The sequence below is a fragment of the Nothobranchius furzeri genome, chromosome 16, assembly GCF_043380555.1.
Source record: "Nothobranchius furzeri strain GRZ-AD chromosome 16, NfurGRZ-RIMD1, whole genome shotgun sequence".
Classification (NCBI taxonomy): Eukaryota; Metazoa; Chordata; class Actinopteri; order Cyprinodontiformes; family Nothobranchiidae; genus Nothobranchius; species Nothobranchius furzeri.
The window spans coordinates 20,601,060-20,627,165 of record NC_091756.1 but is presented as its reverse complement, the minus strand read 5'-3'; the positions used below and the strand labels follow the sequence as shown (position 1 = coordinate 20,627,165).

The 26,106-nt window shown below is 44.6% G+C and overlaps 1 protein-coding gene across 1 annotated transcript in view; it reads left to right on the top strand.

Annotated features, from left to right (window-relative positions):
- trub1 (TruB pseudouridine (psi) synthase family member 1) overlaps positions 1–26,106 on the top strand; it is a 67,943-nt gene that overhangs the window by 27,398 nt on the left and 14,439 nt on the right. The window contains exons 4-5 of the mRNA XM_054735184.2: positions 5,498–5,579; positions 17,524–17,596. Of these exons, the coding sequence (XP_054591159.1) occupies positions 5,498–5,579; positions 17,524–17,596 (155 nt within the window). The remainder of the gene's footprint in view (positions 1–5,497; positions 5,580–17,523; positions 17,597–26,106) is intronic.

Sequence of the window (26,106 nt, the reverse complement as noted above, 5' to 3'; positions counted from 1 at the left end):
GTTATGAAATGTAGTCAAGATCATACTGAATGCCCCATCAATTAATCAAATATTTGGTCATTGACAAAAATTTACTATTTGATGTGTTCAGCAATAAGTCTACTCATTAATTGATTTAAATGTACCACCATTTAAATGTTTCAGGCAGAACAGTTTCATTTCTCCAATTCTAAAGCGTACAAGGTGGAGCAGCTGTGTTTACATTGACCTAATCTCAACCGGTTCCAAAACATGGGCCTGATGTTTACATTCCAAAGAGAACAGAAGACCTCAAATCAACCTGTCCAGCAACTTTATTCTAACTTTCAAAGTGTGCAAAACCTATATTTAAATTAAAGCATTAACTCGGATTTACTCTTTCGTTTTGGTTTTTTTCGTTCAGGAATTGTATTTTGAAGACTTTCCTGATTTGTGCTTAAGAATCACATGGCTGTTAAGGTCTGTTAGGATATGTATGTTTTCTGATACGACCTTGCTATTCAACCCAGACACGAAGGAGTGTGAAATTCTGTGCCAAAGCAATTCAAAGTTCCCAATCTGGGAAGAATTAAAACAATTAAAACTTTTTAAATGCAAATTCCCTACAACAGCTTTAATCTGCTGTCTCATTTTAATTTTACTTCCAGACAATTTCTCCCCTTGTTCTGATCACAATGTCTGCTAATCGGAGATCTGAACAAGTTCCTACATTTGACAGACACCAGGAGATTCAGTTCATGACAACCGATATTTTTTAGAGTGTTCAAAATGCAGTTTTTGAATTCAACAGGTACTGCATACCAGATCTGTTGTTGCACGGGCTGGATTGTCATTTGCTGAAATTCCCTTGTCTTGATTTTAAAATGTCAGAGACAAAGATTTAAAAAACAAAAATAAGGAGATAAAATGCAATTTGACAATAGTCACTAGTTTTGTTGGTCTGGGTTTACTGTTGAACACACAGTCAATCTCTCAGCCCAAGAAGTTTTGATTAAAAACCTACATACTTAGCTTATTGGGCTCTCTTTTACTACCAAGTACTGATAAACAGCCAATTTCTCAAATCGAGGGGTTCCACTAAAACCCTTTCAGCCACTAAAAGTGACACAGTTTATATTTCAAATTATATTAGTCACCAGATACCAGGAATTAAATATTTGGTCAGTGCTTAACCCTTTGATGCATGAGTTATGAAATATTAAACCATGATTATTTAACAATGTGTTTCATTCATCTTCAGGTGTGAATGAAACAAATTTCAACGAATATTTTATTCACATTTAATGATTTGCAAATAATTTACTGCATGTCCACCACAGTGGATAGCATGTATTCTGAACATGAAATATGTTGGCTGGACTTACTGAAGTCCACATAGAGGGGCTCAAATGCAATAAAGTCTTCAACAGCTGCGCTTAATAGCAAAAAACCGAATAAGTAAATTACAATCTGGAGAACCTGTCCACTGTAATGACCATTTTGCATCAAGGAGTTAATTTTTCATCTTTATGTTCTAGTTTAATTTACCTTCAGGCCTCAATTGATAAGACCTTATTAGCTCAGAGCACAGCAGCTGTTGTTTGGGTTTTTTGAGCCTGGCTATGCTCTCTCTGTTTCATGTCTTCAACCCTTCCTTTCTCTCCACCGCTCTGTGCATAGTACATTTGTAACACGTCAGCGGTTATCAAAATCATGTTTTCCATCAATCCTCTGATAATTCTCAGATCATTTCCACATTTCCTGGATTTAGATGTCCATAAAAGTACAATATTTACTCAAAAGGTATTTTGTGAGTTCTTATTCCCCCATATAGATACCACACCGTCTTTTCTTCAGCATGAGGTCAGAGTCTCAATTTACGGCTTATCAGCCACCCTGTTTAAAATTCTGACCACCGAATTTGAGACTGGTGCAAATGATTTGCCATATCTTTCTTTCTACAAGAATAAGCAAGTCTAGACACACACTCATCCATTCGAACAACAGTTAAAGCAGATAACATCTAAGACAAACAACCAACAACACAGATAATTAGAGCATGTTTCTATTTCTCCAGCAAAACACTTAAAACCAGGCCAAACTCAGACAGCATTAATCTGTCAACCCATCCTATTCAAGGCGGACGTCACCACTTAATCTCATAGTTACCACACCGGTCTACCTCATTTCTTACGCCAGAGTTGGATTTCTAATTTCAGCTAAAATGCAGAAAACCAAGCCAAATACGGACAGCATTCAAAAGAACCCGTCAAAACCATCCTATTCACGGCAGACGACACCACTTTGTTATCTCTGGTCACCTAGGATTTTCTCTTGGTACCACTTGGGGCGACGGTGGCACAGGAGTTAAGTGCTCGCCTTGCAATCGGAAGGTCGCAGGTTCGAGACCCGCTCAGTCTGTCGCTGTCGTTGTGTCCTTGGGCAAGACACTTCACCCACGTTGCCTGCTGGTGGTGGTCGGAGGGACCGGTGGCGCCAGTGCTCGGCAGCCTCGCCTCTGTCAGTGCGCCCCAGGGCAGCTGTGGCTACATTGTAGCTCATCCCCACCAGTGTGTGAATGTGTGTGTGAATGGGTGAATGACTGATTGTGTTGTAAAGCGCCTTGGGGGGTTCCAGGACTCTAGAAGGCGCTATATCAAATACAGGCCATTTACCATTTACCACAAAGACAAACAAACAAACAACAAACTTGTCTCACCAAATCTCTCCACTACAGGGCTTGAGTTCGTGGATCTGCATTCCTCCTAGCGACGTCAAAACCCTCACTGACCCCCCAGCAAAACTCAGTGCTGGAGGAGATTTAGGTTGTTGACAGTCCTCTCTTCCAGCTCTCGGAGGGTGCAGACGCTTTTTTCCTCCTCTCCTCCATATCTTATCCTCAAGGCCTTTGTCTGTCTCTGTGTGCTGGGTGCACGGCTGCTTCTGCATTTTTTCTGGAAACTGGAAACTGAAATCACTAAAATGGATCTCGTCAGTTGGTCACTCAATGCGAATGATAAAAAGTTTTTTCAATGATGAGAACAGAGAAGGGGCTCCCGGATGCCCCTCTGGGACAGACCCAGTTGGACACATCATGGACTCCTGGAAACAGGGGAACTTGATTTTTTTTATCTCAGCTGTCTGTGAAGGACTCTGAAGATGTGTGGATATTCGTGGTGCTGGTGTCAGGTTTCCTGCTGATCAGCATTGGAGGCTACCTGGCCTACAGGAACTTTGGCCGAGATTCATTCATTGGCACAAAAGATGGATGCCGTCAAGGATAGAGTGGACGAATCAGCACGGATTGGGATAGATTAACGTCCATTATTGGGATTTTGAGAGGTTGAGGACCAACAAACTGTAAGACAGAGAGGAAATTGTCTCTGTCTGGCCCCAAAACAATTTCTAATCAGAATCTGGCGCCCTTGAGCTTGCAAGGCTCCAACGAAAACTCCCCCCTCAGATGAAATGTGGAATGTGCTGTCGCTATGGCAACTCAACTCTGTCTCCTTTCCCAGCCTGGGCGGGACTGCGGGAAGGCCGCTGAATCGCTCCAGGGTCACTGCAACCCTAACCCTCAATGCTCCTCCCCCTATCCACATTAAGGTGACATGCGCTGCTTATCGTGGCTGCAGGAACTGAGGTGGGGATAGTCCCAACCCAACACCCCACCTAGTGGACACTTGTGTTATCTGAAGTAGGGCTGCAGCTATCAAATATTTTTGTAATCGAGTACTCTATCGAATCTTTTTTTCGATTAATCGAGTACTCTAATAAATTACCCTTTTGTGTTTGTAAACCTTTATATCATATATTGATGAGCCAAGATGGCGCCGAGTATGGCTGCCTCGTCACGAGCTCCACCAAGTTCCAACATTACACGCTCCATACTGTACATTAATGCCACTGTTTTGCACATACCAACCTCTGTACATTTTATATCTCTTATCTTATTGTTTACTTTATTCATTTGTATACTTAGATTAGCCATTTTTATATTTTACTTGTTTTTACATTACTGTATTTTTGCACAACTCTATTGCTGTGAAGCTCGCACACAAGAATTTCACTCGCATGTACTGTACCAGTGTACCTGCACATGTGACGTGAAAATAAAAGTGATTTGATTTGATATCAAATAGCATGTTATAATTATGAAAGACCTCTTAAAATGAGCAAGCAATTGCCAGTTATTCAAGTTTTATTCAAAATTAGTTTGCATAACTTCAGCACTTCAACTTTACTTCACAGTAAACAAATGCCTGTGCAAAAAATAAGTACACAACCTGAGCCGATTTTCCCCTCGTGTGAGAATCTACTAGCCTGCAAGCCAGACAAAAACTAGGAGGATAACGCTGCGAGCGGCTGCGGCCCAAACAGAACCAGAACCGCTCACGGCGCAAACAGCTCGCCGGCTGTTTCTACACTTTTTTTCTCACACTAACAAGGATTGCCAAAAGCATGTTTGCTGTGGTTTTGTCAAATTATACTGATCACAAAACATGTATTTACTTTCTTTCGTTTTCCTTCGCCACTCATAAATACCCGTGTCCTCCTGCAGAAACCCCGAGGGACAACAGACATCAATAACACAATAAAAAGTCTGACGTGTTGTGTAAAAACTGCTATTTTTAGCACATTTTAAGTCCGACGTGTTGCTACCAGATGTAAGGTGTGAGCTGAAACTGAGTGCTACAAACGAAAAAGTCGCAGAGTCCGCAGAATATATAGAAAAACAGGCTAAAATGCATTATCTTGTAGAGGCTCCGAGTCCGCTTGCAGAAGTGACATTTACAGGTGCTGCAGCACGGAGGATGTGGTGTTGTGCTAGGCTAAATCCATTTTACTGTATTTACACTGGACTACGTTTTCCACCTTACGACGTGAAAAATGGTCCCACACCTTTGACATTTTCTGTCTTTTTCGCACTCCACCGGGGTTCAAGTTGTCCGCCATGGCTTAAGAGAAAGTTAAGTTATATTCGCTACTCGCGTGTGCATTCAGTCCAGTGGGCATGTGCGTCACTTATTTCGGTCCGGGTGAAACATGACCCCGGGCGATTGCAAAGCCATGAATTAATTAAATATGAATTAAACGAATCCTCGAGGCAGAGAATTTGACTCGAGGATTTTTTGTACTCGAATTATTCGAGGTACTCGAGGAATCGTTTCAGCTCTAATCTGAAGTCTGTTGCATATATGTTTGAGGTGTTTATTTTTTTTTGCAGAGCAAAGCTGCCCTCCCAGTGGAGGGTAACTCAGAAGTGCCTTTTTTCCCCTCCACCTGAACCAATCCTCATGTAACCCTCCTATCTTTATTAAGGTAGCGTGACTCAGGGTTACGAATGACCACAGTCACCAATTCTTGTCATGTGTCTTGCCCATGTATGTCTGATCTCTAAATTATGTGTACTGAAACTCTAATTTCCCTCTGGGATTAATAAAGTATCTTTGATTGATTGAAACTAAACTGGATAAATGTCGAAGCTGTTGCAAAAGTACAAAGATATTGAATGTGATGATTTTCCTATGTCTTGCAGAAATACATTGCTGTAGGGGAACTCGGAAAAGCTACAGATACCCTTGATGCATCTGGGGCTGTGATTCTGGAAAAAGACTTTGGTAAATGAAAAACCTATTTATATTTATTAGTTCTTCTTAAACACCAGTGTTAGCTCTCCATACATGTGTCAGCACTAACATACAGTAAGGAACATAAGTCTTTGAACACTGCGATTTGGCAAGTTCTTCCGCTTAAAAATCATGGAACGGTCTGAAATTCAAATTTTATGTGCGTTCTCACTGTGAAAGACAGTCAGGAAATCCCAATTTTAAAAAATGTATTTTTATTGCACTGCTGCACATAAGTATTTGACCACCTGGCAATCAGCAAATATTCTGGCTCTCAGATATTACTCTGCCTTAATCCGCCTCTAATCCATTTATTAATCTAAGTTAGTGGCACCTGTCTGAGCTTGACTCCACAGTCAGTAGGGCTGTAGCGACGCCTCGATTACGTCGACGGCTCGATTCTAAAAATTTGTCGACGTCAGATCCGGTAGTCGACGCACCGCGCCCACTTGTTGCATCCACAGGAGTTTGTAAATAGAGGAGGAATCTGCATGTTTTTCCTCTAGTTCGCCCTCTTCTCCACCTTCACTAACATCTCCGCCAAATACCGAAGACCCGGAACAATGTCCGTCCACTACTAGATTCCTTTCCTGTTTTGCCCGCCTTCGTCTCCCGGCAATGGACAACAACTTCCGGGGTCAGATGCGCTGCTCCGTCTCTACCGCAGATGTAGAACATCACCGGGAGCGTTTCTCCCTTCATAAGGGAGCTTCTTTCAGACATTAGGAGAGCTGTTTTGGTGGTAACAGTCTCTCCTCCGTGCTGGTCTGTTTGCTGCTGGGTGTTTTTGGTTCATTTATACTTGGTAACTTGAACTTAACGTTGGTAAAGCTACTGTTAGCATTTTCGCTAACAGCTTCTTGCGTTTGGATAAGCTGTTACGTTTTGGTTTAGAGTTCATCTTTTTTTGTGGCGTAGATCTCCCTTTTATTACATTTAGAGTGTTGTGGGTTTTTGGTTTCGTTTAAGATATCACCTGAGTTTGGTTTAACCACCCAGTTTAGAGTTGGACCTTTGAATATTCTTATTTTGATCCAGAACCCTGTAATCTTTGCCCAGTGGGACATCCCTACTTATTTGTACTTTTGTTTTAATTCCCCACAGGCAGAATTAGTTTTATTATTCCCAACCTGTGGATGGAAAGATTTATGTTTTTTTGTAGTTGTAAATAAACCTGATCATCATTTTAACTTTTAAATCCCGTGTTGTCCCTTCCTTTTTGCACACGAGCCAAACTCCCCAGGAAGGGTCGTAACACCACTCGCCTCACGCACATAAGTGACCAAAACAAAGCAGCATGGAGACACTCCGTCTCCAACCACCTCTCAGGCAGCAGCCTGCACTCCCAAGTTCTACACGTCACCAGAACATAACCAACCAACACAGTAAAAACAGTGTTATACAAAATGGAAGGCCTGTAGTGTTTATTCTCTTACAGTAACAATTTATCAAATATTTTGAGGAATTTATTAGAGATTTTTTGGTTTTTATTAACTGTGCAATAGAAAAATAATCATTAGATTAATTGTCTAAATAGTCATTAGAATAGTTGACTATTCGATAAAATAATCGTCAGAATAATCGTTTTAAAAATAATCGTTTACCCCCAGCCCTAACAGTCAGACTCCCAACTTTGCCACGGGCAAGACCAAAGAGCTGTGAAAAGACACCAGAGACTATTGTAGACCTTCACAAGGCTTATAAGGGCTATGGGGAAATTGCCAAGCAGTTAAGTGAAACTAGAATGTTAGAAGAGGCTAAAGATGACTGACTGACTGACTCCCTCAGACAGGAATCGGACAATCAAAAATTTGTCCAAGTCGTTCCAGTGATTAGCTAGATCCTGCCGACTGCTGCTTCCTCATAACGGATATTTTGGGCCCAATTTGAGGTGAGTAAGCTAATTAAATAATTTAACAGCTTCTAAAGATTGTTCCCTATCTGTAATTTTGCAGCTATTATTACTATATTTATAAATGCAAAGTAAGGCTGACATGGGTCACATAATTCAGATAATATCAGTCCACGCTGCCATCAAGCTCGGAGCTAGGGTGACAAGATGTCCCGCATTTTCATAACTTTTCATGTGTCTCGCAAATTGAGACTCATGTCCCGCATTGTTGACAGTTTTTTATTTTTCGAGTTTCAATCTTATAGAAGAAACTGGGGAGAAATCTGCCTGTTGCTGTCAATCAAACGGAGGTGGCACTTTAACTCAGATCCGGCGCGTGTGTGGAGCGTGCCCGAACCACCCAAACAAGCGTGAGTGAGCACGGAGGAGAAAATGCTGTAAACTCGTAAATTAAACGTGTTCAGAGATACTCGACAAAGTCTTTGTTGTTTCGGAGTCATTTTTTCATGTTTCGGCACGGAGTCTGGTATGAAGAGACAGGTCCATGATAAACACATTGGAGGCTCTTAACACAGACAAGGTGCTGCGGTTTCAGATACCTGCGTACACACTGAGCCTCTTAAAGCACAGTGAACAAATAATGAGAGAATAAATGGAAGTTTTGATCACTTATTCTCAGAAATTTGAGGCAAAAAGAACAGTGAAATAGTAAAGCTTTTGCTGTATGCTTCTTCATGTTGAATTCAAATAAAATAAATACAAGAAATATATGATTATAATAAGAATAATTGCATGTGTATGTAACATTGATGTTAGGGCTAAAAGGCAGAATGTACGTTTTGTTTGTTTGTTTCTCATTACATTTGTAGCATCATGAATGTCCTGTTTTTGACCTAAAGGTAATGATCTGCTGCGTCTGCTCGAGCAGAGACATAAAGTCTCTGACAGGCCTAATTTACATGAGATAGTGGCCAAGGTCTTTCATGCACTCTGCTCATCTGAACTGCTTCACCTCTGTTACAGCTCAAGACGAAGACGAAGAACTCTCTTGATAAACACATAATCAACCAACTTTGTTATTGCCAATAATAATGTGAGCCCAATGTTCAATCAATCTGTGAAATGACAATGTTATTACTTGATACTATAATCCTGTGATCAGTAGTATTTTACAGGTAATTATAATCCTGGACATTTGCACTAGACACTGATGACACGTAATGCTAAAGTCACACGACACATTTCCTTTTATCTGATCCAATCAGAACCTTAGTTTCTGACGCGAGGCGTGGTTTTCTGTGGTGTTTGTATAAACCCTCTTTTGCATGTCAAATTCTGATTCGCCAGTAAACCAAATTATGACAATTATAAAAACTATTCCACGCCACCTTTCCTTTAGTTCAAGCATTCTAGAGAAGTTTCGGACAGGCCATCCGGACTTCCTCTTCAGCCATAAAGAACCTCAGACAAGCTGGATGAAATCTGTTGCAAGTTACACCTGACTGCAACGGCTCCTTCAGAGTAAAAGCTGAACCTCACAACCCCTTCAGGGTCTCGCTGACGCCAATGAACCTGTCGTGACCTGGAAGCATTCCAAGACTAGTTTGGTCGGCGTCACAGCTTTTCTACTGGCTTCGGTTCTAAGGAGGGTCCAAGAGGACCTCGACATTCTGGATCTAAACAGAGGCTTCCCCTTGGGTACGTAGACCGACAGATGGCGTCTCATGTGTGTTATAAATCTCTAAAGTTTAGAGCAAAACATTCACTCCCACTCAGAACGTTGGTTACGTATTGTAACCCCAGATTCTATGAGTCTAGTCGCAGCCCTTAAGCTAGCTGCTATTGGAAGGGTGATCTCAGCATCAGCCAATCATGAAGAGCTTAAATGTACGCCCACCAATGGTGGGCACCCCTGTGGGTATATAAATGGAGCAACTCCACTGTGCGCCTCCGATGGCTCTTGGTCCTAACAGAACTAGTGGGGCCATTGGCTTAAGGAGCAGATCGTCCAGGTAAAATAAAACCCTTATTCCTGCCTTGCACAATGGCTGCAGAGCTGTCTCCAGACATTTGGAGAAGGTACGTGGGGCTAGCGAGTAGCCGAAAGGGAGACGACTGAACTGGTATTGAACTCCCTTGAATGAAAAGTGCAGGAACTTCTGGTGTTTGGGAATTACTGGGATGTGGAAATATGCGTCTTTCAGGTCCATCGACGTGAACCAGTCCCCGGAGCGCACGTATTCTAGGACTTGCCTCATTGTTAACATGCGGAAATGCATCACTGCTATGGAGCAGTTGAACAGGGAAAGGTCGAGAATTGGTCTCATTCCTCCCGACTTCTTCGGTACTACGAAGTAGTGGGAGTAGAAGCCCGAGAGCAAGGAACTTGGAAAATGGCGTCCTTGGACAGAAGTTCCCGTAGCTCCAGCTCTAGGGCCTGAAATTGTTCCTGTGACATGAACGTCGTCTCCATGATCCCGTTGAAGGGAGGAGGAGCGGACTGAAAATGGAGTGTGTGACCGTAATGAATAGTGTCCGATATCCATTTGCTCATGAGACAACGGTGGCGCCATTCTTGCGCGCGTTCTGACAGCGGACGCGTGTTCGAGGTCACGTGAACGACATCTGAGGACTGGGTTCGTGCCCTTACCGCCGTCGCGACCCATGGAGGCCTGCGCTCGAAAGGGCGAATGTGAAACAGTTGGAAGAGGCTGATCCGTACCGCGGAGCTTGGTGTCCAAAGATAAAGGATGAGTGGGAGCCGGACTCGTGCATGGGGATGACAAAGTGCCAGCGGATGGAGCCGCGCATGGTCGCAATAGCGCCATGACATCCCGTCCCACCCTAGGTTGTGGGGGGAGCGGGATGTGTTGGGCGTGGCAGGAAGCTAGGGCCGGTGCGCAAATGGAGCGCACACCTTACAGCTGGCTGTAGGCGTGTAATATGATTGACTGCATGAACATGCAGGTGTGTCGCAGTGCTTGATGTGGGGAACATGTGAGGATTCGGCAGACGATTCTGCAGAGGACTGTAGGATTGTGCTCTCAATGTGACGTTTTTGGGGTTTTATTTCAAAACCAAAATCATTCACAGAGTTAACATTATAATCAGAAACACACACACATTCCCCCCAATGAGTCATTTTCGTGGTTGCTTTCGGCGAGGTTCTTGTGACGGCCAATACGGTGTCTGCTGGCTCTTTCAAAACCGTTGGCTGCCAACTCTCTGGTCCCGCTGAGGTTCCACCTCAGCGGGAGGCCGGCTCCGTGGGGTGGGCGGTGCAGCTGGGCATCTGAAGTTTCAGCACCGTTCGTCCCATCCTCTGGAGGAACGGCCAGAGTGAGAGGCGGACTGGGGGTGGACCAAGTCTTGCACGGTGGCTGACAGTTCAGCTGTCTTCTTAGCCCTCTCGATGGCGCTCCTAAGATGGGGGCCAAACAAAAAGTCAGAGGTGATGGGACCTTCCAGCATCTCTCTGTGCAAGTGTTCGGGAATGGAGGGAAAGGCCTTGAGCCACAAGGCCCGCTGGATAAGGATCTGCCAGGCAGCAATGCGAGCAGAACCAGTGAGTACAGCAGTGCACAGATTAAGAATGGCATCAGCAGTTTTGGTAATGATAGTTTTCGACTTGTCAGGAGCGTCAAGCTCTTCCACCATTTTGGAGATGCCAAAGGCAAGAAGGGCGATGTTATTTCCTGGAAGGTGCACTGGTGTGCGCGATCGGTGAGCCGCGCCAGCAGATGGTCATGCTTAGAAGCGGGAACTGCTCGCTGGCCAGCGAGGTGGTTCTTGGCGCCAAACAGCGAGGCCAGATCCGGCTCCAGTGGAGGAACGGTTGGGCAGCCCTGGTCGGGGAAGCCCTCGACTTTGGTAATGGGCGCATATGTGGAAATTGGCGCTTTGAGCTTAGCAGGCTCAGAGAAGGCGGCGGACCAGCAGCTCAAGGCAGCGGGGAAGCGCGGCCAGATGGGGTCTGGACAGCGTGTTTGTTTTGCCCCGAAAATTCCCACTAAATCATCTGCTTCAGGCGGAGCCGGTTCTGGCATGGCTAGCCCCTTGCGGACCGCAGTTGCGGAGATGATGGCAGGTAGCTCCTGGAGCAGTGCTCTAACTGCTGGCAGGGAGGAGCGAGAAGGCACTGGAGCAGAGGAACCCGCTGAGGGAGGCTCTTCGACCTCCGTGTTGTCCAGGAGGGAAGAAGGGCTATGGCAGCCAGCCTCATCGTACTCCTCACGGTCAATGTCATCATCCATTCGGTTGGAGCCAGCTGGCTCCTGGCCGATGTTGAAGAACTGCAAGGCCTTGTCCAGCGAGTACGTGTCAGCCACTGGAAATTCCTCGTCGGAGGTGGGGATGAAGTACTCAACCCGGCGGAGCTTAAGCTTGGCTTGAAGCGATAACAAAGGCGAACAGTGGAGTCGCTCCACTTATATACCCACAAGGGGTGCCCACCATTGGTGGGCGTACATTTAAGCTCTTCATGATTGGCTGATGCTGAGATCACCCTTCCAATAGCAGCTAGCTTAAGGGCTAAGACTAGACAAAATAGAACTAAATGCTTCTCCGGATACGAGGTTCTGATAACAACATTCCACACATATACATCATTCATCTCACGTCTCACTCCACCTTAGTTCCATCAGTACACAGTGTTTAAGTTAGTCTTATTTAAATTGTCGTCGTCGTCGTCGTCGTCTTCCTCCGCTTATCCGGGTCCGGGTCGCGGGGGCAGCATCCCAACTAGGGAGCTCCAGGCCGTCCTCTCCCCGGCCTTGTCCACCAGCTCCTCCGGCAGGACCCCAAGGCGTTCCCGGACCAGATTGGAGATGTAACTTCTCCAACGTGTCCTGGGTCGACCCGGGGGCCTTCTGCCGGCAGGACATGCCCGAAACACCTCCCCGGGGAGGCGTCCAGGAGGCATCCTGACCAGATGCCCAAACCACCTCAACTGGCTCCTTTCGATCCGGAGGAGCAGCGGTTCTACTCCGAGTCCCTCCCGAATGTCCGAGCTCCTCACCCTATCTCTAAGGCTGAGCCCGGCCACCCTACGGAGGAAACTCATTTCGGCCGCTTGTATCCGCGATCTCGTTCTTTCGGTCATTACCCAAAGCTCATGACCATAGGTGAGGATTGGGACGTAGATCGACCGGTAAATCGAGAGCCTGGCTTTCTGGCTCAGCTCCCTCTTCCCCACGACAGATCGGCTCAGCGTCCGCATCACTGCAGACGCCGAACCAATCCGCCTGTCGATCTCCCGATCCCTCCTACCCTCACTCGTGAACAAGACCCCGAGATACTTAAACTCCTCCACTTGAGGTAGGACCTCTCCCCCGACCCGGAGGTGGCAAGCCACCCTTTTCCGGTCGAGAACCATGGTCTCAGATTTGGAGGTGCTGATCCTCATCCCAGCCGCTTCACATTCGGCCGCGAACCTACCCAGCAAGAGCTGAAGGTCAGAGCTGGATGAAGCTAGGAGGACCACATCATCCGCAAAAAGCAGAGACGAGATTCTCCTGCCACCAAACTCGACACACTCCACACCACGGCTGCGTCTAGAAATTCTGTCCATAAAAGTGATGAACAGAACCGGTGACAAAGGGCAGCCCTGGCGGAGTCCAACCCTCACTGGGAACAGGTCCGACTTACTACCGGCTATGCGGACCAAACTCACGCTCCTCTGGTAAAGGGACTGAATGGCCCTTAACAGAAAGCCACCCACCCCATACTCCTGGAGCGTCCCCCACAGGGTGCCCCTGGGGACACGGTCATAAGCCTTCTCCAAATCCACAAAGCACATGTGGATTGGTTGGGCAAACTCCCATGCCCCCTCCATCACCCTTGCAAGGGTATAGAGCTGGTCCACAGTTCCACGGCCAGGACGAAAACCACATTGCTCCTCCTCTATCTGAGATTCAACTATCGATCGGACCCTCCTCTCCAGTACCTTGGCGTAGACCTTTCCAGGGAGGCTGAGGAGTGTGATCCCCCTATAGTTGGAACACACCCTCAGGTCACCCTTCTTAAAGATGGGGACCACCACCCCGGTCTGCCACTCCCTAGGAACTGCCCCCGATGACCACGCAATGTTGTAGAGACGTGTCAACCATGACAGCCCTACAACATCCATAGCCTTGAGATACCCAGGACGAACCTCATCCGCCCCCGGGGCTCCGCCGCTGTGTAGTTGTTTGACTACCTCAGCAACTTCTGCCCCCGAGATCGGACAGTCCATCCCCAGGCCTCCCAGCTCTGGTTCCTCCTCGGAATGCGCATCGGTGGGATTGAGGAGCTCCTCAAAGTATTCCTTCCACCGTCCGACTATAGCCTCAGTTGACGTCAGCAGCTCCCCATCCCCACTGTAAACAGTGTGAGCGAGTTGCTGCCTTCCTCTCCTGAGGCGCCGGACAGTTTGCCAGAACCTCTTTGGAGCCGATCGATAGTCTTTCTCCATGGCCTCACCAAACTCCTCCCACGCCCGAGATTTTGCCTCGGCAACTGCCACTGCTGCACCCCGCTTGGCTATCCGGTACCTGTCTGCTGCCTCCGGAGACCCACAGACCAGCCACGCCCTGTAGGCCTCCTTCTTCAGCCTGACGGCTCCCCGAACCTCTGGTGTCCACCAGCGGGTACGGGGGTTGCCACCACGACTGGCACCGGCCACCTTACGACCACAGCTAGCAACAGCCGCCTCGACAATCGCAGAGTGGAACAAGGCCCACTCGGACTCAATGTCCCCCACTGCTCTCGGGACGTGGTCAAAGCTCTGCCGGAGGTGGGAGTTGAAGACCGTCTTGACAGGTTCTTCTGCCAGGCGTTCCCAGCAGACCCTCACTATGCGTTTGGGTCTGCCAGGTCTACGCGGCATGTTCCCTTGCCATCTGATCCAACTCACCACCAGGTGGTGATCAGTTGACAGCTCCGCCCCTCTCTTCACTCGGGTGTCCAAAACATACGGCCGCAGGTCAGATGATACGACTACAAAATCTATCATCGACCTGTGACCTAGGCTGCCCTGGTACCAAGTGTACCGGTGGGCATCCTTATGTTCGAACATGGTGTTCGTTATGGCCAAACTGCGGCTTGCACAGAAGTCCAATAACAAAACACCGCTCGAGTTCTGATCAGGTGGGCCGTTCCTCCCAATCACACCCCTCCAGGTCAAGCTGTCATTGCCCACGTGAGCATTGAAGTCCCCCAGCAGGACAATGGAGTCCCCTGATGGAGCACTATCTAGCACTCGTCCCAGGGACTCCAAAAAGGGTGGGTACTCTGAACTGATATTTGGCCCATAAGCACAAACAACAGTCAGGACCCGTTCCCCGACCCGAAGGCGCAAGGAAGCTACCCTCTTGTCCCCCGGGGTAAACCCCAACACACAGGCAGAGAGTCTCGGGGCTAACAAAAAGCCAACCCCAGCCCTCCGCCTCTCACCCGGAGCAACTCCAGCAAAGTAGAGTGTCCAACCCCTCTCCAGGTCTCGGGTTCCAGAGCCAATGCAATGTGTCGAGGTGAGTCCGACTATATCTAGCCGGTACCGCTCAACCTCTGCCACAAGCTCCGGCTCCTTCCCCGCCAGCGAGGTGACGTTCCATGTCCCAAAAACTAGTTTTCTTGTCCGGGGATTGGACCGCCAAGGCTCCCGCCTTGGTCTGCCACCCGATTCACATTGCACCGGACCCTTCATGTTCCTCCTGCAGGTGGTGGGTCCACAGTTGGACGAGCCCATGTATCCGGTTCGGGCTGGGCCCGGCCGGGCCCCATGGGCGAAAGCCCGGCCACCAGGCGCTCGCTCACGGGCCCCAACCCCAGGCCTGGCTCCAGGGTGGGACCCCGGTAACCCTCCGGGCCGGGTACTCCGACTCTTCGTTTTCACCGCCATGAAAGATCCTTCGAACCGTTCTTTGTCTCACCCTTCACCTAAGACCAATTTGTCATGGGAGACCCTACCAGGGGCACTAAGTGCCCCAGACAACATAGCTCCTAGGATCATTAGGGCACTCAAACTCCTCCACCACGATAAGGTGACGGTTCAAGGAGGAATTGTGTAGAAATAAATTTCTTAACTATTATAAACCTGACTCTCTTTCTTTCCTCAGAGTTAATACAGTGTTGTTTAATCCCTGCAATAAAAAGTTCTGATCTTCTGGTTAAAATATTCAAAGATCCATCAGATTGATATTTCATATTTCTATGGAATCTCACATTTTATGGTTCATAAGTAAGATGTAAACTACTCATCCTTTACACATTGAAACTTGACGTTGTCCCACACCGAGTAGTCTCTGTCCCACATTTGGCAAGTCGGGATCTGGTCACCCTACTCGGAGCGAGTGTTGTGTGTGATAATGTGTGGAACAGGCAGGTTTTGGTTGCATTTTTTGTGTCCGTTAATAATCTGAGCGCTGACTCGGAGAAGCGCAGGAGCGACACTGAGGAATAGATGGATGTGGGACCGAATATACTCGTCTGGCTACAGATCGTCTTCTTAATTACCCATTGAGTCAACTCTAGAAAGATTTGTAAAGATTTTCTTAAACGTCTTCTTTGAAGTACACTGTCTCTGGAGTGCAGATGTCCCAAGAGCATAATTTCCCCCAATATTTGGATGTTCAGTTTTTATTTGGGATATGATAGTATCCAACTGTTCATCACTAATGCTGACATATGTTGAGGCTGGGATGTTGGGATCTTTAAGTCATTTGGAAAAGGTTGGCCTGAAATTTCAGTACAGCAGAAGCTGGGGGCGCCCTCTGTTGCGGTCGTTCTGTGGCGACAGCTGGCACTGATCCATTTGTAAAAGACTATTGCTGTAAGAATGACTCGTCCTATGTTTTCAGCCAACACGTCGGACATGCTCAGAAGAATAGAACCAGCGATAAAACAAATTCTGGCTTGGAGCAAGACCTTATAAAGAGGTTAGCAAGATACAGCTTTTATTTTGGTAACCAACTTCCGCTTATTGGCAAGTGAATTTGCATATTAGCTAAATATTTAAGTACCAGCTCAATATTTATTTTCCACAATATAATTTTGCTTCACACTATATATTTGGGTCTGACTTGAATATTTATTTCTCCAAACTAAATGCTGATTTTGCAAACTAAATGTTTAGCTCCAAAATGAATATTAAGCTGATATCTAAATATTTATTTTGGAACATAAATATTTAATTTGGAGCTAAATGCTAAGCTTGTAAATTAAATATTTTGGTCCAAATTAAATATTTAGTTAGTTCATTCAATATTTATTTTGCTAACTAAATATTTAGGTCAGACCTCAATATTTGGTTTACAAAATAAATGTTTAACTCCAAGTTAAATGTTAAACTTGCTAACTAAATATTTATTTGGAAACTTTAACATTTATAAATGTATGGTTAACATGGTGAAAATGACTTTGAAAAAGTGAACTCCCATTTTTTTCTCTTATGGCAGGCCAAATAATCAAAAATATTGCTGTTAACAGACAGAGACACTGTATTTATTTTAGTTATGCACAAATTTTCTGCACCTAGCCCAACCCGTACAGCCTTCTGCATGAACAGAGACTTGACCGACTGATTAATTAAAAACAAGGCTTTATCAAATACCTGGGTCTGCTCCTCGACTGGTAATCTGAAATAAATCACTTTAAAAAAGCACATCCCCCCTGCAGCCGTGAAACACAGAAATAATTGCATCTGCAGCACACGATGGCAGGAATTGGGCTTATTAAATGTGTTGATACTGTAAGAACGTTTGGGAAACTTCAAACTGCTCTGCAGAGGGCCTATAATGATTTACTCCTGCATTGGTAGGAGACAAGAAAAATAGATTCACAAAGCAGTCGCTGCTCATGTATCTGCTCCCCATGTATTTCAGGGGCAGGCCCCTAACAAGTTTTATAAAAGTTTTATAATGTGATTTCTTGATTTTATTTTATTTATTTTTTAATACTAACATTGGAAATGCACCTACAGTGTGAATTTCAAACCCTTCCGTTATTTCTAAGTGGGAGAACTTTCTAAATCGTAATGCTTAGGTTCCTGACTGTAAGTCATTGTTTTCTGGTTGTTACCCTGCCTTTATTTCTTTTCTCTGACAGATCACATAACCAGAGATAAGATGGAGGAAAAACTGATGCTTTTTACTGGTGACATTATGCAGGTGCCTCCGCTGTGAGTAAAACTTCCTAAAATATATCAATTGAAGGCAGATAGGAATGTGCAATATCCTCAACCTTTCAATGCCAGAATTTTAATCTCATTCATAACCTGGAAAAAAAACATTACTAATATTGAGTTTGGCTTAAATATTACCATGAACACTGGCCATGGAACACTTGACCGGCTCTGTACCCTTAAGCCGGGTGGACACCGTGCAACTGTTTTACTTCTCGTTCAGCTTCAGCTCAAACTGTATGACTTCGTCGCAGAGCAAAACTCTCGAGTCATGTGCTCACACTGTACAGTACACGGGGCCTGGGCTGGGCTGGTGCCTATCTCCAGCGGTCAACGGGCAATCAGGCAGGGTACACCCTGGACAGAGAGCCAGTCCATCGCAGGGCAACACAGAGACACACAGGACGAACAATTATGCACACACACACTCACACCTAAGGACAATTTGGACAGACCAATCAACCTAACAGTCATGTTTTTGGACTGTGGGAAGAAGCCGGAGTACCCGGAGAGAACCCACGCATGCGAGAACATGCAAACTCCATGCAGAAAGATCCCAGGCTGGGAAGCAAACCCAGGACCTTCTTGCTACAAGGCAACAGCTCTAACCACTGCGCAGCCTCGGACACCAGTATGCTACAACCTTACTCATTTAATGATCTGGAAGATGTGCAGATCAATGTTGACAATGCTAGGGTACTAACACGTAATGAGGTAATTTCTTGATATTGTGTAGCGTTAAGAAAGTCATGTACATACCAAAGGTCATCAGGCATTACACTGTCCAGCAATCTTCATTTGCATGAGAAACAGTGTGCTCTCCAAACCAGTACAAATGCTCTGTTTATAACCATATCTACATAAGCCAGCCTCGCAAGACTTGATTGCTTGAAAGTTATAAGTGAATCAAAATAACTGTTTATTGTTGAAATACATTATTTTAGATCTTAATTACACCAAATGAAATGACTTGATGAGTTAATAATAATTTTTTACCACTCATGTCCACAATTCGACCACGACAGTAAGTAAAATAGTTCTTTATAGGTCTCTTAAGGAAAGATGGGGTGCAGAGGAATTTGATACTCCTACAGTACATTTTTGGTCTATGATTGGTCCAACATAGGCCTTAAAAGTTAGAGACACACTATTTCAGAGTTCCAGGCAAAATGCTAACTGAAGATCTTTTGTGAGATCAAGACAGATCTTACAACAGAAGACATTTAGCAGCATAAATGGTAAAATGGTAAATGGCCTGTATTTGATATAGCGGGTCCTGGAACCCCCCAAGGCGCTTTACAACACAGTCATTCACCCATTCACACTCACATTCACACACTGGTGGGGATAGAACCACCTTTTTCAGAACCAAACAACCATTATTTGTTTTAATCTGCCACAACTTCATCAGACACCAACCCGCCAGCCTCCAACAGAAGCAAACTTCTATTCCAGAGAGTAACCTCAGACCAGCTGAGTTGTGTTCTAGGGACATTTGACCTTTGAATACCCCAGAAGAACAACATTCAAGACTGGGGGGACCCAACCACTCCGCAGTCTTGTCGAGACAGACTTCATTTTGCCAGTTGGATCTACCAGTAGCTCTCACCACTGGTGCAGTAGACTCTGCACCTGGCGTCGGATGGGTTATGATTGAGAACTAATCTAACCTCACTAAATTTAGCCAGATTTTTCTTGTAATTCCTAACTTCACATATTGTCGTTACCAGGTCGGTAGCAAGATGTTACCTGTGCTTGGTTTTGCTGCGGTCACCGACCACCTTTTCAAACTTTTCTCTGCTAACCTCCTCCCTTCCGCTGCTGCTTGCTTGTTTGCGGGCCTCTTCGGTAGTGTCCTGGCTACCATCTCCTATGATCGCCCAACTCTTTTGTCCTTCAGTTCGTCCGCAATCGCCAAAGATGTGCCAAGAATTTACCTCCCTGTTTGTTTACATGAGCAGCAGGCTGGCCCAGAGCCAAACACTGATTCCTACCTGAACGCCTACATTGATGCTTATCCGATCCCGGGAAAGCATCTAAGGGGTAAACAGGCAGGAATCTAAGGGGTAAACAAGCACTAATCCAGATATGCGTGGTTTATCTAGTAAACATCGGTGTGATCTTTTAGCTTCTTTTTCTTTGTTTGGAGACGCCACTTCCGCATTGCCACCAGGCCGCAATTTGGTGCGATTTCTCCATCCAAGTTTTTTAAATTCAATTCAATTCAAAAATACTTTATTAATCCCAGAGGGAAATTGATTAAGGTCTGTTTAACCTCATTCCTCAGTGGTTTTTCCTGTTCCCTCCATAAGTGGTTATTATAAACACTGTGGAGCTAATCCTGCTAATATATGTCCACTAACTCCAGCTGTTTCAGTACTTTTTATATTGCTCCACCTCACTCTGCATGGCTCTATTAAACACCCGCTCTGTTAACAATAATTCCTTCCTGCTTAATGATAAAATTCTCTTTAAAAACCTGGATTTTCTGTTTCTGACTGACATTTGGCAGCAAACATCTGATTATTCTGGTCTGATTGAACTCTGCCCGCGTGGTGATTTATTACTTAGCCAGCCCTGGGGTTCTGGTCATGGTGGAGGCCTAGCTGTTAATTTTAGAGACCATGTTCCATGTAGCTTTACAACCTCTGGTCGCTTTGCTTCTTTTAAACTGCAGCTGATAAAATTTGAAATTTATTTATTTAAAGGATAACCCCTTGAGATGCAACATCTCGTTTTCAATGGGATCCTTATAAAAAAAAAGAAAAAGCATAACAATGGCGATGCAGACAACACACTTCACACTCAAACATTCATACTGCTCTCTTTACCTATATTCCAAATACAATCCCTCAAATTGTATTGATGCAAAAAAAAAAAAGTAAAAATAACAATTAGGTAGTTACAAAGAGTCAAATCAAAAATAGTGACATGTATTCTGTTGATAATCATATATAGAAGCCTTAAAAGAATTAAGAGGTGATAGATCTAATTGTATTAGCTAACTTATTCCAATCTGATGGTGCTTTAAATTGAAATGCCCATCGACCAACTTCTTTATTAATTTTGGGAACATAAAAAAATAAGTGTTCAGTATGCCTTAAGCTAAAGGAAGAACTAAGTGGGATTAAGTAATGTTTTAAATAATAAGGATAACTTAAGAAATGGCATTTAAAAATAAACTGTAACCAATGAAAATGCCTTATTGAGTTTAACGATAGCCAGTTTAAAGATTCATACATATGACAATGGTGGGCGTAAGGACCCGTTTACTGTGTTTATTGTCCACCTGGTCCAAACAGTTCTTTCCTTCAGGAGTTTAGTGACTTTATCCTCCACTGTAAAGCTGTCCAGACTGGTGAATGTTGGTAATTGTAACATCCATGTTGACGATCCCTCAGACCATGTTGCCGTCAATCAATCAGATTTATTTATAAAGCGCTTTTCCAACAAAGTGCTACTCAAAGTGCTTTACAAAATGACCCCAGATTCCCATAACAGGTTAAAAACATTAACAGACATATGCAAGCACACACACACACACACACGCACACAAGTAAAAATTATATTTGGCTGAGTCCAGATGAGCCAAGTAAAGTAAGGCAAGGAAACACCATCAGAGGAGCCGTCTGCCCCGGCAGCATCAGGTCTTCCACACTAAGTCAGGGCGCTCAGTGGAGGGGGAGCATAGACCCTCACCTATAGAGCGCCCAGGAAGCTACAGTCGACCACCGCTCCCGGGGCAGAGGGCCCCTACAGAGGAAACACTGGATTAAAATGAGTAAAAATATAATAAAAGAGCTAATATAAGGGACAAAAGTTAGAAAATAAGTAATAAATAAAATCATATAGACAGTAAAATAGTAATATTAAATTACAAAACTGTGCTAAAATATAATCATATAAAACATGCAAAGCAAGCAATAAAATATAATCATGTAAAACGAGAAATAAAACTGTAGTAAATATTTAGATAAAAGCTAACCTAAAAAGATGGGTCTTGAGCCTGGACTTAAAAACATGAACGTTCTCTGCCGCCCTGAGGTCCTCTGGCAGCTCGTTCCAGAGGCGAGGGCCATTACACTGGAAGGACGCCTTGCCATGAGTGTGTGTCCTAACTTTAGGGATGACCAGGAGACGCCTGCCAGAGGAGCGCAGAGGCTGTGAGGGTTCATATGGTAAAAGCAGTTCTGAGAGATAAGAAGGCCCAAGACTGTTAAGACACTTAAAAACCATTAGAAGAACCTTAAAATGGATCCTGAAACATACGGGGAGCCAATGCAATGATTCTAAAACTGGTGTCATGTGCTCCCGCCTCCTGGTCTTCATCAGGACATGTGCTGTCAAATTTTGTAGAAGTTGTAAGCCTGAGATGCTCTTTTTAGGAAGACCAGAAAGCAGGGCATTGCAGTAGTCTATCCTACTGTTGATAAAAGCATGCATCAGCATCTCCGCCATGACTTTCTTCAGCCTCATGGACTCCTTCAGCTTTACCCAGCATGCTTCTGGCCCTACACACACTAGGGGGCACACTAGGGTTGGGTGATTTGTATAATTTTTTCCACCGCCAATCGTCAGTCCAAAAAAAGACTATGGATGATTTATTCGTACATGTGACATCATGACGCACGGACTGATTTGCGAACACAGAAGGTCAAAACATAGATTTTGATAATACAAACGCAGCACATATGTTTGCTGGAAGAGAAATTTTTATCTTTCTTTTTGTTTAATTTTGTATTTGTGGTTTGGTAGAGTGACATATAAACGGCCCGTATTAAACACTGTTAAAATGTTACAAAGAAGCCTCGTCTTTGTTTCCTTGTATTGCCCACTGTTGTGGTATTTTATTTAAGCAAAATGTTTCTTTCTGAACAAAAACTTCTGGGGTTCTTTCTTTTATAAGTGGGGGATGGAATGAATTGCTGCTGCGTTTGGACGCACTGAGTTAGCTCGCTGCCAGAGGTCACATGATCCATTTATCCCTGTCACTTTCAATTTTAAAATAATGAATAATCATTCCTTAAATTTCCATTAATTTTAATTAATATTTAGTCCAACCAAGCTGACCAGAAAGCCCCAGTAACATGAACAATGCAATTAATCGATTTCTCTTAAATTAGGAACATTTCACCTGCTGCAGCTCGAACGCACATTCCTCCTGCGCTACATAAACCTGAACTGGTCACCTGCAGCTTGTGTGTAATCAGATGTCTCTAGGGAGCTTGCTGAAGAGGTTATGAGCTTCTAGACTTTTGCCTCAGACAGACTCATGGCTGTTTAAATAATGTTCTGGATGTTCTTCTGACACACTCAAAGCAGGTGCAACGCAAAGTTTTAAATCAGGAAACATTTCTCCAAATGAAATAACCAGAAGTCCTCCAGACTGAAAGATAGAAGGATTTCCACTTTCCACTCAACGCCGCGCTGTAGTGCACGATGTCGAGTGCGTCACAGATGCTCCCCAAACCCCTTCTCAGCGTGCCGCTTGTGCACGCACTGTCAGCAGCCAGAGGCAGAGTTGGGAAAAGGCTCAGATGCGCTGATGGAGATGTTGTCTTGATTGTTACCTGCGCGATGTTCTCTGTGCGTAGCGTGTAAAATATTTGTCAATAACAAACAAATTAATTAATTAACAAATCGCCTCCTGTAAAAAAAACAACCATATTGGCTCAGCCCATTGCCGATGGTTGATTCATTCGTCCCATCTCCCATCCATAGGGCACACTCTTAGACCTCGTGTTTTTTTACCCCGAGTCTACATGCTAACAGTGTTAGTCCCGAGCAGTGTTTGAATAACGTCGTTTAAGTATAACGGCGTTTCTAACGGCGTTCCTTTATAGGTAACGGAATAATCTAATTAATTACTTTTCCCGCCATTGCAACGCCGTTACCGTTACTGGGGACGGAAGGTTGTGCGTTACTATGTGCTTGTCGAACGTTGAGCAGCTGCGTGCTGACCGCCACACTTCAGCTGCAGTCAGGGAGAGAGAGGTGTCGGTAACGCTCTTACAAACACGATGATGATTGGCCGGGTGGGCGGAGACCCTCAAGGTCTCAGTCGCTGCATTCTGTAGACACAATGGGAATAACTCTGTTTAAAATAACCGCGTTAATAAAAAATATTTCTTTCTGTAACGAGCAAACTAATTAATTACGTCTTCTTTTATCAAAACGTCGTTCCTGTTACTGATAAGAAAATGCGTGCAGCAGCGAATCTGCGGGTCTGCAGCCGTGTCCTTAGCATGACAGCGGGACATCCCGAAGGTCCGCTCACCTGTTCACCGCTCAGACGTCCTGATCTTCTGCCTTCCTAGATCATCTGGCTGTAACCTGTTTCTGATCATGTCTTTAGTCCCGCTGTAACACTGATGCATCAGTCTCAGACGGCATGGAGCTCAGGTGTTATTAGAACTACCTGTGTGTGTTTACCACCCAGCTTCAGCTCTTCTGTGTTTGGGTCTGACCCAAGTTAGTAAATGTAAGTCCTCATCAGGCTTGTGCCTCTTTTAGTGTCATTTTAAAGGATTTTGTTTATTTATTTAACCATTACTAGATTACCAGCAACAGAAATGCTACTAAAAACACACAGTTATGTGAAGATGGAAAAATTAAAATACTGTACAAAATTACATTTATTTCTGTAATTTAACTAGACTGAGAGACCATTTAAAGGCTCGGGAACCTTTACAGGTGTTTCTATTTGCAATTTTAAATTTTAGCTGATTGGGTTTTTGTTAAATGTCACACAGTGAACTTTTAATAGTCTAGATACGTGTAATGTTCCTGTTAGTAGTTCCTCCTGTTAAGTGCTTATTTGTTTAAATTATTAAGGTTTATATAAAACATTTGGACATACATTTTATTATGTTCCAGTCATTAGTCATTTATATTTTACTATTGTAGTAATTCTTGCATTCTTTAATGAAAAAAGTAACTAAGTAGTTACTTTTGTTGGTAATTAGTTACTTTTATGATCTTTTAACTCAGTTAGTAACTGAGTTACTTTTTTGACAAAGTAATCAGTAACTATAACTAATTACTTTTTTAAAGTAACGTTCCCAACACTGGTCCCGAGGACGTTTATATTTCAGATCACCATTGCATTTTTCTTTTAACTTGTCAGTTTCTGCGTCCCCACCTCCTGCTCGCCGTCTGGTTAGTTCTCATTTTCTTAATGAGAGCACAATAGCAAATTTTCTGTTGCTTTTGATCCACCCTGTTCTTCTGATAACGACCCATATTCCTTAACTTCTCAGTTTAACCAGCACTGCCTCTCCATTCTGGACAACATCTGTCCTGTCAGAACCAGATCAGTTCCTGCAGTGAACCCTACTCCCTGGTTTAAAGACAGCATTTGCAGCCTTAATTGCCAATGCAGAAAAATTGAGCGTTTGTGGAAGAAAACCCATCTCCACGTCCATCTGCTGCTTCTAAAGGACCTTCTGACCTCCTTTAACTCTGCAGTCAGAGGATAAGGTTGCTTATTTCTCCAAGCTGGTGTCCCAGAGCAAAGGGAACCCCAAGGTGCTGTTTAACACCATCAGCAGCATTGTCTCTCCTGCCTCTCCTACAGCCTTCATCCACTCTGTTGCAGACTGTGAGAACTTTCTTTCTTTGTGCACAAAGTCAATAAGGTTAGATCTAGCATCTCTCCTTCAGCCTTATCGCCGCCTCTCCCGACTCCAACCAGGCCCATCATCCTAGATAGCTTTGCTCCTGTTTCTTTTCCTGAGTTAACCAAACTAGTTAACTCTTTGAAGACCTCTGCATGCCCCCTCCACATCTTACCCTCATCTTAGTTTAAAAGTGCTTTTCAGTCCATCGGTCCCAGCGTGCTCTCTATAATTAATGCTTCTCTGGTCTCTGGTCAGGTCCCTGCTTACTTTAAGAATGCTGTAATCCACCCGCTTCTTAAAAAACCGAGTCCCGACCCCTCTCTCCACAGCAGCTTCAGACCCATCTCTAAACTTCCGATCATCTCCAAGATCTTGGAAAAGGTTGTGGCTAAACAACTCACAGCTGCTCTTGATGAACATAACATCTATGATAGTTTCCAGTCAGGCTTTTGTAGAGCTCATTCTACTGAAACAGCTCTTCTTAAGCTGGATGGACACTGGGCAACTTTTTCACTCGTAGCACTCAGCTTCAGCTCAAACTGTACGACTTCCACACAGGGCAGATCTCACGAGTCATGCGCTTACACTGTACGACCCAGTTCTCGGATGTAACCTGACTGCTCACACTGTACGTCTGGTAGCAACACGTCGGCCCTAAAAATATGCTAAAAATAGCAGTTTTACACAACACGTTAGACTTTTTTGTCTTGTTTTGCCTGTTGTCCTTCGGGAGTACTGCAGGAGGACACAGGGATTTATGGGGGTTGGATGAGGAAAACGAAATAAAGAAAGTAAATCTGTGTTTTGTGATCAGTTTAATTTGACATGAACACGACAAACACGCTTTCTTGACAATCTTTGTGACTAAAAAAACGTGTAGAAATAAAA